Below are 12,167 nucleotides of genomic sequence, written 5' to 3' on the forward strand. Positions count from 1 at the left end.
CACAACCAATCAAAACACATGGTGAAAACACATTTTTGGATAGATGGGTATATTTTTGTGTTGTTTTGTAATCCATCTGAACAGAGCTGAAATAGTGCAGGTGCACTCATAAAAATCTCTCTCAGTAATCAGCAGAATACACACACACATGCACAAAGACACATTTCCAGATCAGAGGCCACTTCAAACGAGATTCTTGAATTCAGATGAGCATGCTGGTGAAAAGAAACACACACATATATGCACGTACACACACAATTTGCAATTTAAACGATGCTTTTTCCCCCCCGAGTACCACGTGATCGTTCCTTTTATCGGTTACATTTGTTCACTCCATCCACCGTGTTATGTGTGTATTGCACTAGAGTCTGTTCATCGTGTCTCATAGCCTGTAAAAGACGTTGAGTTTTGTTTTGTGTTTTTAGAAAGAAATAATACTTTGGCGAGATGCACAGGATCTGAGCTGATGGACTGACCACCTGAACGCTGGAGCATCAGAACAGTTACCAGGTTTGCTGAATGGATCACTTTTGCATTTCAGCCTCTCCCTCTTATGATTTGTTGTCATAACTACTGTACAGCTTGTTGCTATGTCATCTGGTTTCTGTGGTGATGCTCGACAAAGGATGACCTCGTATTAGATGACCTTCCATATAAGTGCGATATGTGGGTGTCAGTGTGCACGCGTGAGTGTGTGTTCTGACACATATTCTGACGGTGCTTGGGATCTTGGGTTGGGTACAGCCGACCTGGCTCCATGTGTGTGTTTTGTTGTGTTGTTTTGTGTTCTTTTCGCAGTGAACAAAATGAAAATGACTTGAGTGTTGCTGTGTTTGCGTCTGTAGGATGACGGGTCTGGTCCAGGATTCTCACAGGCTGTCTGTGAAAACATGGACAGAGGAGGAGAGTGACCGAGCTGAGAGCACACTTAGCAGGTACACACACACACACACACACACCGATGATGCTGTACAGGTATTGTTACAGTTTAGTTGATGCTTAAATCCGTATTCTTTCTCATGGCCAGCAGGGGGCGACAACCGTGATAGCAAAATTAGTCCAAGTGGACAGAAGGATAATCACTAGTTTCAAGTTGTTGAAAGCTCTACACACTGTTTGCTGAGTTACATGGTTTGTGTGTTATGTGTTTTGTATGTGCATGAATACACAGAGGACAGTCAATATGTGACGACACTTCTTCAGAGCTACAGCAAATGGCAGCCATTGACAGGAGAGATGCTGGTTCCCAGAATTCCTTTCGGGCCCGAGGGGCTCTGTCCAGGTATGATAGCTGATTTTCAGATGATAATGGAGAATTAACAGCATGACCGTAAAACAGTACAAGAGTGAATGTTTTAGCTGGATACAACCACAATAACACTTTCTGCCTGTTTGTCTTCAGGATAGTCAGTATGGTGATGACCCTGAGAGAATGGGCGCAGAAGAGTTTGGCTGAGGAGACGGAGCGACCGGATTCTTTCCTGGAGCGGTTCAGAGGCCCCGCTAACATGGACATGCAGGCGCCGCCCAGCAGGTTCAGCCACAGCCGTACCGGCTCAGATGCAGATCACGAAATCAGACGCTCCAGACGCACGTGAGGAAACAACAGCTAACATGCAAACATTGTGAAACTTCAGTTGATGCTTACTGTCTGTCTTTTTGGTTCTCTCTGTCAGGAGAAAAAAGTGTAATATTGTGGTCTTATCTCCATCTGATGACGCGTACTATTACTGGCTGATGGTGATTGGTGCTGCAGCCTTTTACAACTGGACCCTGCTAGTTGTCAGGTAGGGAGCTGACATTGACATCGCTTCCGCTAATACAAACGGTCAAACTCCCTCTCAGAAGCAGATTCCTGTTTGTGTTATTACTCTTACTAACACCTCTCTGGGGCAATGACACGTGTCTGGAATAGCAGATTGATATCATTTTTGTCACTTTGGTGTTTGTATTTCTTTAGGGCTTGTTTCGATGAACTCCAGATGAGAAACGTGCTCATCTGGCAAGTGCTGGACTACACCTGTGATGGAGTCTATATCCTGGATATTGCTGTTCGGCTTCACACAGGTACTCTGATAAGTTTCCATCATGAAACAGACAAGAAACTACTGAACATGAAATATTATGACACTGACCTCTTTTTTGTTCCTGATGGAATCTTAATTCAGGTTTCTAAAAATCCCAGAAGTGGGACATTGTATTTACATTTATTATGTACATCAAGGTTTCTTGGATCAAGGCTTGATGATCAAAGATGTGCGCCGTCTGAGAGAAACCTACATTCGAACGTTACAGTGTCAGTTTGACATCTGCTCCATTCTTCCAACTGACCTCTTGTACCTGATTGTTGGAATCGGCTACACTCCGCTTCTTCGATTCAACAGACTGCTGCGCCTGCCCCGTCTCTTTGAGTTCTTTGAGCGTACAGAAACACGAACGGGCTACCCCAATGCTTTCCGCATCTGTAAACTGATTCTGTACATCCTGGTCATAATCCATTGGAATGCCTGCGGATACTACAGCTTCTCCAAAATCCTGGGACTGGGCTCTGACTCATGGGTTTATCCCAATGCGTCTGACCCTGAGTTCGGCACCTTGTCACGAAGTTATATATACTGCCTATACTGGTCGACCATGACGCTGACCACTATAGGAGAAACTCCTCCACCCGTCAGAGATGAAGAATATCTGTTCCTGATATTTGACTTTCTGGTAGGTTTATAGCTTACTCAAACCCTATACAAAAGGTGTATACTAGTTTTTCCAGTCTGCTAAAACAATTACTACTGGTATTTCTCTCCAGGTTGGTGTTCTGATATTTGCCTCCATTGTGGGTAATGTTGGATCCATGATTTCTAATATGAATGCAACAAGAGCAACCTTTCAAACACGTGTAGATGGACTCAAACACTACATGCACTTCAGACATGTCAGCAAGGTGCTGGAGCAGCGTGTCATCCGCTGGTTTGACTACCTTTGGACCAATCAGAAGACAATTGATGAACAAGAAGTCCTCAAGAGTCTGCCTAATAAACTGAGAGCTGAGATAGCTATCAATGTTCACCTGGACACACTTAAGAAGGTAAAGACCCATGTCTTACCCTTTTACCTCACTTGGCAAAACTAGTCAAACGATCTGAAGTTCCTAAATGTTGCTTTTGTGTCTGTTTTTGGACCCAGGTGCGTATCTTCCAGGACTGTGAGGCAGGCCTCCTTGTAGAATTGGTGTTAAAACTCCGACCGCAAGTTTTCAGTCCTGGAGACTACATCTGTAGAAAGGTATCACGTTTACTGGTTTACCTAACTGTAGATATGCAATAGATACAAGGGCTGTCCAACGTCATTGTCCAACAATTCTGCTAAAATTTACGAAGCACATACACAAAAATAAATTCATTAAATCTTTCTTCGACTTTCTTACGCCTTCTCCTAAACTGTTTGGTGGCTGGACCTCTGAGGCAGATGAGACTTCCCTCAAATTCCTTGAGGCTCTGGATGTGGTGGGGCTGTCCTGGTTGACATGCCTTTGGAAGTTTGCGTGCCTTTGGATTAAAGAAATGGGGGCTGGTTTCCCTTCAACTTCACTTGGATCCCAGCCTCCCTAGCAAGGTCTATGCCAGGGTGCTGGAGAGGGAAGCCCACTTTTTAGTCAAACCTCAAATCCAGAAGCAACAATGTGGTTTTCTTTCTGGTTGTTAAATCCTGGACGAGTTCTTTTCCCTCATAGATATTTGAGGGTGCATCGGAGTTTGCCTAGCCAGTCTAGATGCGTTTGTGGTCTTGGAGAAGGCATTCAACCATGAACCAGTGTCCTGAGGAGGATGTTTGGAAGTAAGGGGGATAGGACCTGTTGTTACAAGCTATTGGATCAAACACAGAATTTGCTTGTGCATGCATGCATCCAGGGCTGTACATGCATGTGCATTCTTGTACAAGCAAAACATTATAACACTTGTAAACCCCCCCCCCCAAAAAAAGCTCCATATCATTGCCAATAGCCAGAAACTTCATAGGCACCTTTACTTCTTGGTAGCTGAAGCTAGTAACATACCTAGCAATACCCGGTTATCAAGATAGTTGTCATAATTCTCTTTATACAGTGTTGCTGTTAAAAATGCTAATGTATATTTTTTGTCTGTCTTTTTTATCCAAGGGAGATGTGGGTAAAGAGATGTACATAATTAAAGAGGGCCGCCTGGCAGTGGTTGGGGAGGATGGCGTCACACAGTTAGCTGTTCTGACCGCAGGAAGTTGCTTTGGAGAAATCAGCATCCTAAACATCAGTGGCAGCAAGATGGGGAATAGACGCACGGCTAATATTAGGAGCCTGGGATATTCTGACCTGTTCTGCCTTTCCAAACAAGACCTGATGGAGGCGCTACAGGAGTTTCCCCATGCCAGGGCACAGCTGGAGCAGAGGGGACGGGACATCCTGATGAAGGAGGGACTTCTGGAGGAACTGAATGTGTCTGCAGGGGAGGAGTTGGAGACGAAGGTGGAGAGGCTAGAAACCAGTCTTGATCGGTTGCAGGTCGGTACTGTTATGCTGAATATTGTAGCTGGTGGTCTTGTTTCTCATAACACAGTTTCTTGCATTATGGCTCTTTGTTTTTGAAAAATTAGAATGACTAATAACATTGATGTTACTTTCAGACGTGTTTGGCCCGTCTGCAGAGTGAATTCAACTCATCCCAGCTTCGACTGAAACAGCGAATAACGGCCCTGGAAAGCAACATCCCCACAGCAGCAACTGGCAGCGGCTTCCTGTCAGATGCTGACGGCAATGAGAGTATTTCTGGTGGTGACAGTGTGCGAAGTGAAATTACCTTCCGATTTTAAATAATGTCTTAAATTAGTTTTCCTGAAATATTTAGGATAATTTCTTCTGAGAAGTTTCTTTTAGTTTGAAGCTTTCTTAATACCACTGAACAGTTGCTCACACCTTTATGATTAAATATATAGATAAAATTGCAAGTATACAGTAGATTAATGCAATAAATAAACAATGCTTGAGAGAGAGGGAACCTAAAGACGAAAAATACAGCTGACTTATGTCCTAATTATGTCTTAATCTACTATTTGGCATGCATTAAAGGTACAGTATGTAAAATCTCACCACTGCATGTCAGCAGATTGCAGTCAACTAAATCCTCTTTTCTTACCCCTCGCATTTCAACTGCACAAAGGCCCTTTCACATAGGATACGGCATGCGCTGCACTGACTGCTAGCTCGAGTGAATGCACGTAAAGTTGTGTCAAAAAGTTTACCAAACTCGGATATGAACAGAATGTTTCCCTTCATCGTGTGGCTGAACTTTGAGCAGCTGAATTGTCTTTGATGTGCATCTAACATCACAGAACTTGAACACTTTGTAACTAAACTCTCTTACGATGTGAGAATGTAATCAAATTGTTTATCAGAGGGAAAGTGGGATTTTTAGGACACTTAAGCCTCACATTAGCTGGTATAATGTTAGCTTATGTTTTGTTGTTGTTGCATTTTTTAGTGGCTTTTTGTTAGCTGTCTGAAAACAGCAGGTTTGCATGCCTAACCTGCTGACACTAGCTAACTGTGACAGTAATAAAAATGTTTAAGCCCTAAATTCATTTAAGGACATGAGGCTTGATGCGAGGAGGAAGAAAATGAGGTGCAAATGAGGAAGGAGAGTGGGCAAGGGTGTAGGAGGTGAATGGAGGCATAATGAGAATGAGAACGATCTTGCCACTGATTTCTAGCCACATACATAAAAGACGATTACAGCGATGTCCACTTTGGCCACTGTATTTAAGATTTGTGTGACAAAAAGGCAGCTTCCACAAAGCCACTTTGTATTTTTCATGGATTAATTATGAGTTTATGAGAATGGACCAGTTTGTTGGTAGACTTAATTCAGCTATAAGTACAATAGTATTTTTATGTTAAATAACTTAAAAAAAAAAGACTTACTATACCATCAAATCATCTTAAACTTAATCACATAAGTGTGAAGGTTTTTCTGGTCATGTGGTTGGTTTGGTTTGTCTTTGTTAGTATGCCTGTTAGCAGGATTTTTCCCATGGAGCTTTTATCAGTGGTGGGGCTTGCTCCAACTTAGAAATGATTAACTTAATCATCTGAAAAAAATCCTCTTCTTCTCAAGAAATAATAATACATTTGGATCAGTTATCCTGGGGATTCAGTTCATGGTGTGGAGGGACTTTCAGCCCTGTAAATGGTTTCAGGCTGGGTCCCTCTTATCTACGTTATGCTATCATACAGTGTGCATTTTTAGTTTATGAGGACTCCTGCTGTTCAAAGTGTTCCACTGATCACATTTTCTGTCACAGCCCATTTCCTTTCATTTCATTTCATCCGCTCTAATTAAAGAGATTAATACAGAGCACGTCTTTCATCCTTCTGTCTTAGTGATCACAGATAAAACAGCACGAGTCATTTTATTATTTTCAGTGTTTTTAGCATGCAGTTTAGTCTATTTCTCAGAAACTCTGAAAAAATATGAACAGTTTTGTTATTAAAACAGTATATTTTTAACACAAATATTGAACATTTATTAACAATAAATTACATAATTTGAATGCATTCTTTTATACTGTGTGTGTGTGTGTGTGTGTGTGTGTGTGTGTGTGTGTGTGTGTGTGTGTGTGTGTGTGTGCAAGTTAATAATGGTGTCATACCCATTATAACATGGTAACTGTATAACTGCAGTCATGTCAGCAACTGATTTTAGAGCAAAGTCCAACACCACATAGCTGTGAGATTTCAGGAAGTGAAACGGGGAAAAGTCACTGTTGAAAAGCAGGTAAAAAAACCAATTTAAAAACAATTTATTTGCTTCGTTGTTCTTTTATTTTCGCCCTTCATTGTTAATCTTTATCTCTCTTGTCTCTGCGTTTCTCTCTCGCTTGCATTTGACTTCATCTTCTTGTTTTCCTCTGCTTTATTTGCACTTTATCTTCCTGCCCCTGATCATTGTAGTCACAGAACAAATAAATAACGAATGATTATGATTGAAATCACGTTTTTTCTTCCTTCAGAATCTTTGAACGTGGTCTTAAACAAGTATGTTTAGTGCATGCATGTGTATACAGTAACACCTGTAGACAGTATGAGTATTGCTGAAAATGTGTTAACACATAGTGTTTCTGACTCATGTCAAAAACTGTTCAGTTCAGTACAATTCACAGTTTTCTGTTGTGTTTTATTATTTATTAAGATTAAAAGACTGAAACACCCCATATTCAGATGATTTCTTATGGGACTGAAATTAAAGTCTTCCTTAATGAACACATCCATCCAAGGGTGATTAGGGATGAAGGACCAGAGCATCTCCAAAACTGTGACTCTTGTGGGGTGTTCACGGTCTGCAGTGGTCAGTATCTACCAAAACTGGGCCAAACAAGGAAAGACTGTGACCCAGTGACAGGATCATGCAAAGGCTGGCCCATGTGGTCCAATCCAACAGACGAGTTGCTGTAGCTCAAACTGCCAAAAATCGTGATCCTGGTTCTGGTATAAAGGTGTCAGAATGCACAGAGCATCGTAGAGTATAGGGCTGCATAGCTGCAGACCAGTCAGGGCGCCCATGCTGACCCCGTCCACTGCTGAAAGCACCAACAATGAACATGAGAGCATCAGAATTGGACCATGGAGCATTGGAAGAAGGTGACCTGGCCTTCATTTGGATGGTTGGATTTGTTTGCAGCACTTACCTGAAGAAGGCAACCCAGCGTAGGCAGTGTGATGCTTTGGGCAATGTTCGGATGGGAAACTTTGGGTCCTGCCATCCACGTGGATGTTACTTTGACACGTACCATCTACACGCTTTCATGGAAACAGTACGCCCTCATGGCTGTGGCCACTATCACAAAGCAAAAATGGCTGAGGAATGGTTTGAGGAGCACTGTGTATTGACTTGGGCTCCATCTTCCCCAGTCTCAATCCAGTTTAATCATCTGTGGGATGTGCTGGTCAAACAAGAATGATTCATGGAGGCCCCACCTTGTACAACTTACAAGACTTCAAGGATCTGTTGCTTACATCTTGGTGCCAGATACCACAGCACACCTTCAATGGTCCATACCTCAACCGTTTAGGCCTGTTGTGGTAGCATAAGGGGAACCAACAGAAAATTAGACAGGTAGTCATACTGTTACATCAGAATATTTAAAAAGAAGGTGGGTGGGTGTGGGACAGCTCTGTGAACATACTGGGGACTATGCCAATTCAAGAGAATCATCTAGAATCATCTATACTTGAAGATGCCATTGCTGCCAAAAGTTGTTTTTAACTATAAGATCTGTACTATATATAACAAATGGAATATTTTAATCTTTATTATGAACAAACTGATAAAGGACTACATAATCTATTTGGCTCTGATTGTTGTGGATAGATTGATCAGAGAAAATGAACTGAATTAACTTTTAAAAAGTTTGAAGCATATAAAAAAGAGTCTAAAGACATTCAGATCTCACTGCATGCGTGTGTGTACACCTGTACTTGTATTTTAGGGATGGACACCAGCTTTCTGGTGCTGTGCATGATGCTGGCAGCAGATGTGACACCAGCTTCTGCTACAGCAAATGTAAGAGTTTTACTGCATTTATTCTTTTTTTGTATTCACTAAAGATTGTATACAGTGTAATATTGTGAAAAAAAATGTTTTTTACTATTATACTTTTTCTTATCTTATCTTTAAGGCATGCTTAAAAAAACATATAGAAATCTGCCACTATAGATGTGGGTTGATATAACAGACTAACAGTTTTGCTCTGCAGTCCATGCACCTAGATTACTTACACACCACCTAGTGGTCAGATGTAGAAATGCATGGCATAAAAATGAGTCAGTCATGTTTCCTGCTGATTTTATGAATAATGATCTTGGTCACTTTTTTTTTTAAAATCCAGTACTTTTGTTTGTTACTTGCCTTCTTCTAATTTTTTGGCATTTTACATTCATGTGATCATTTTACAAGCTGTTCTGATCTTTTATCTTTTATCAATCATTATATGCAGTTACTTTATTTATCTAATGACATATTTGTTTATGTGCGCTCTAGCCGAGCATCATAGAGACCCTCATTCTGGCCACTTTCCAGCGTCCCTGGCTCTGGGGTCTCTATGTCTTTGTTGTTGGACTCCCCATCGTTCTCTTCATAAGCTTCATGTGGCCAGACAAGGTACATTATACTTAAGAGGGGTTTGGTCTTCCAGAGAAATACGACAGCTCCAAAAAAAACAAATCTTTAACTGTGTGGTGTGTTTGCTTACAGAGGTTTGGTCCCCCTGATCAACCATATTACTATAAGAAGAGTGATGAGGATCAATCAGATGACCTTGAGCTCTCACCACCAAGGAAATCGATAGAAAAAGGTAATTTATTATTATTATTATTATTATTATTATTATTATTATTATTATTATTATTATTACATGAATGCAACAGAAGTAGTGTATTTCTACAACATGAAATTTAAGATATGTAATGAAGGAATAAGTAAAGCATTGTCTGAGCTCTTAGGCAAAGATCTTGTGACATTAATTACACAGTGTTTGGAAATAGCTAGCTTATATTTTCTTAAAATTAATTCAACAGCCCTTTAAGTTCCTTTACATCATATTAATTGGGCAAAATTATATATATATATATAATTATATACAATTTCCTATTTGTTACTCTTTTTTATTGGAACCAGACAGTGATTATCTAATTTAGCTAGTTTCTAACAATTTTTTGTTTTTTTGACAAAGTCTAAGTAGGATTGTTACTAAACCTGCGGCCGGCCATGGAAACTGTTGATGAAACTTTTTGTCTGTTTCTGTATGTGTATCTAGATTCATGCACCAGAGCAAGAACCTCAGAACAGGAAACCCAACAAACTCACAAGAACCTGCTGAGAAGAAAGGCTAAGGAATGAATGGCATCCCCTTACTTAGGCAAACTAAAAAAATGAACATAACCAATGTATTTGTATTTAGTTGCACACATATGGGTCCTATCATCACCCTGCAAAACTGCTCAGGAATTATACAGAGGAACACGAAAGCTAACCTAAGGTGTTGACCCCCCCCCTCCCACCAACTCACTACATCTGCAGGATATGCTGCAACAAGCTTGAGTCACAGAGGCCGAAACCCACAGTTAACTGGACATAACATATGCCATGTGTTGGGAAATGACACATTACTGCAGTAACTAAGTACTTCTATATATCAGTTCCTCTCGCCTGCTGTGCACATAACTGGTTCCACCACAAAGTATACCTGTTTTTGAAGCTATGAACTTGAGTCATAAAAACAAATAAAAATTTAAGATCACACAAGACGATTTTTTTTAATGTTCATCTTCTACAGTCTTTGCTTGATTCCTGTTTTGGCTGTTACAACTAAACTGTACACTGGCATTAGTGGAAATAATTGCGTTCTTGCTAGAAAATAAGTGAGAATAAATGTCAGTCTGTCCATTAGCCAGTTTAGCTTAGCACAAAGGCTAACTTCTCTATCCAAATGCTGCAACATTTTCTAAGAAACATATTTAAGATTACTACCTGTTATGAAGTTTACTTTTACTTGTGAGTAAAAAATGAGAACATCTGTTTGTCACGACAGCTGTACAGGTTCTCAGTTTATATCGTGCACACATTGCTTGAGAGTTGCTTGTGATACAGCCACCAGTAATGAGGGAAAAAAAAATCTATTCTCCAGTTAGAAGCTGAGTGTTTCTTTGCTGTCACTAGGTGAAATCAGATGCAAGAGTGTGCTACATCCAAGGCCTGTTTATGATTGCCTTGGCCACTAGCTGATTGCTGTGGTTGCCTGTAGTTTGCATGGAAGATACAAACTCTTCTGCAAACACTTGCTAACGACTATTTGAGTAGAAACATTATAGGATGAACTGGAAATGGTGAACATTCACCCTCAAAGTAAAAGTTGCACTTCATTGCTACAGCAACACATTTCAAAAAGTGTAATGTTTTCATTGAAGGCTAATGTTCTCCTCTTCTGGTTTTGTGTTTTATTACCACCTGGAGTGTAGTTGGACAGTTTTTACAGATGAGCTGGTGTGTTCTGTGTAAAGTACAGGCAACCAAAGCAAAAAAAAAAGGTTTTTTTGCCAACTGGTCAGGCAATACACATTTTTCTGTAGCAACCAGTGGTTGCCAAGCAGTCAGTGACCAGTCTCTAGGACTGCGTGACTGGGCTTTACCAGTCAACTTTCACAGCGACTACCAGCAACTTTAAGCAATCACTTGCTATTCTGTGATTGGTTCCCATCCCTGTGTGACTGCTGATTTATTTAGTTGATCCTACATTTTCAAAAATAGTGGACAAATTAACATCACATGGTTAGTTGTCACATGACCACTCACGCTAAACTAAGCTAACCTGCTACTCCAGCTATATATTTAGCATACAGATGTGAGAGCGGTGGCAAGTACCTTGTTTAACTTTACTGAAGAAAAAGGCATATTTACACAATGTATGCCTGCTGTGACAGCCAACACTACTATATACTATATACTATATACTATTACATCCTCCTACAGCATCACTGTCTAAAGCTGTCATTGTTTGGTTATTAAAGCTTTCAACCAACAGAAAACTTGCCTCTTCTTCCCTTGAAATGAAATCACTAAAAGCCACTTAATACAGTCGAGTCTCTTTGGAATCCTTTGAGATAAAATATCTTCTGCTCTTCCTGCTCCTGTTAGAGTTGACCTTCAGTGGCATTTAGCTGCTGGCAACATCTATTTAAAATGGCACAACACTCGCTCACCAACAAAATGACTACTTGACTCTTTAATGACACTGACAAAGAATGCAATACAGATCAGTGATAAGTGGTGGATGGATCTGCGGACTATCATCAAATGCACATTTTTGAAAAGAAATAACTTCAAATAACCTGTTAAAGTTGTTTGAAAAAAGTCTGTTCTCTTATTTTATGGTGTTTTCCTGAAACCGTGGCTGGATTTTGGGAAGCGGACATCTGTTCTGGATATTTGCTGCATATTTCTTCACTGTAGAGAATCAGGTATTTGGTCAAGTTCTTCTTGTTCTTCTTGGCCACAATCGTGGTTTTGTTCCAGCTGAGGGGAAGATCCAAATAGCAGCATTTGCTCAGGGGCAAAAATCAAAGAGATAAAACCAAACTGGAAAAAGCG

At 40.5% G+C, this 12,167-nt stretch overlaps 2 protein-coding genes across 2 annotated transcripts; both read left to right on the forward strand.

Annotated features, from left to right (window-relative positions):
• Window positions 1-332: 332 nt before the first annotated feature.
• On the forward strand, window positions 333-7,210 carry LOC146391989 (cyclic nucleotide-gated cation channel-like). Its single transcript, XM_084939894.1, has 11 exons — window positions 333-510; window positions 846-935; window positions 1,172-1,282; window positions 1,403-1,594; window positions 1,677-1,787; window positions 1,961-2,067; window positions 2,225-2,712; window positions 2,804-3,082; window positions 3,181-3,279; window positions 4,154-4,531; window positions 4,654-7,210. The coding sequence occupies exons 2-11, from the start codon at window positions 847-849 to the stop codon at window positions 4,837-4,839; spliced, it is 2,040 nt and encodes a 679-aa protein (XP_084796020.1). The 5' UTR covers window positions 333-510; window position 846; the 3' UTR covers window positions 4,840-7,210.
• A 1,290-nt stretch (window positions 7,211-8,500) lies between these two features.
• Window positions 8,501-10,285, forward strand: LOC146391990 (calnexin-like). The gene is made up of 4 exons (XM_084939912.1): window positions 8,501-8,585; window positions 9,063-9,182; window positions 9,276-9,375; window positions 9,838-10,285. The coding sequence occupies exons 1-4, from the start codon at window positions 8,514-8,516 to the stop codon at window positions 9,918-9,920; spliced, it is 375 nt and encodes a 124-aa protein (XP_084796038.1). The 5' UTR covers window positions 8,501-8,513; the 3' UTR covers window positions 9,921-10,285.
• Window positions 10,286-12,167: the final 1,882 nt, after the last annotated feature.

This window comes from Perissodus microlepis, chromosome 2, assembly GCF_051167445.1.
Source record: "Perissodus microlepis isolate ML-2025 ecotype Zambia chromosome 2, ASM5116744v1, whole genome shotgun sequence".
Taxonomy (NCBI): Eukaryota; Metazoa; Chordata; class Actinopteri; order Cichliformes; family Cichlidae; genus Perissodus; species Perissodus microlepis.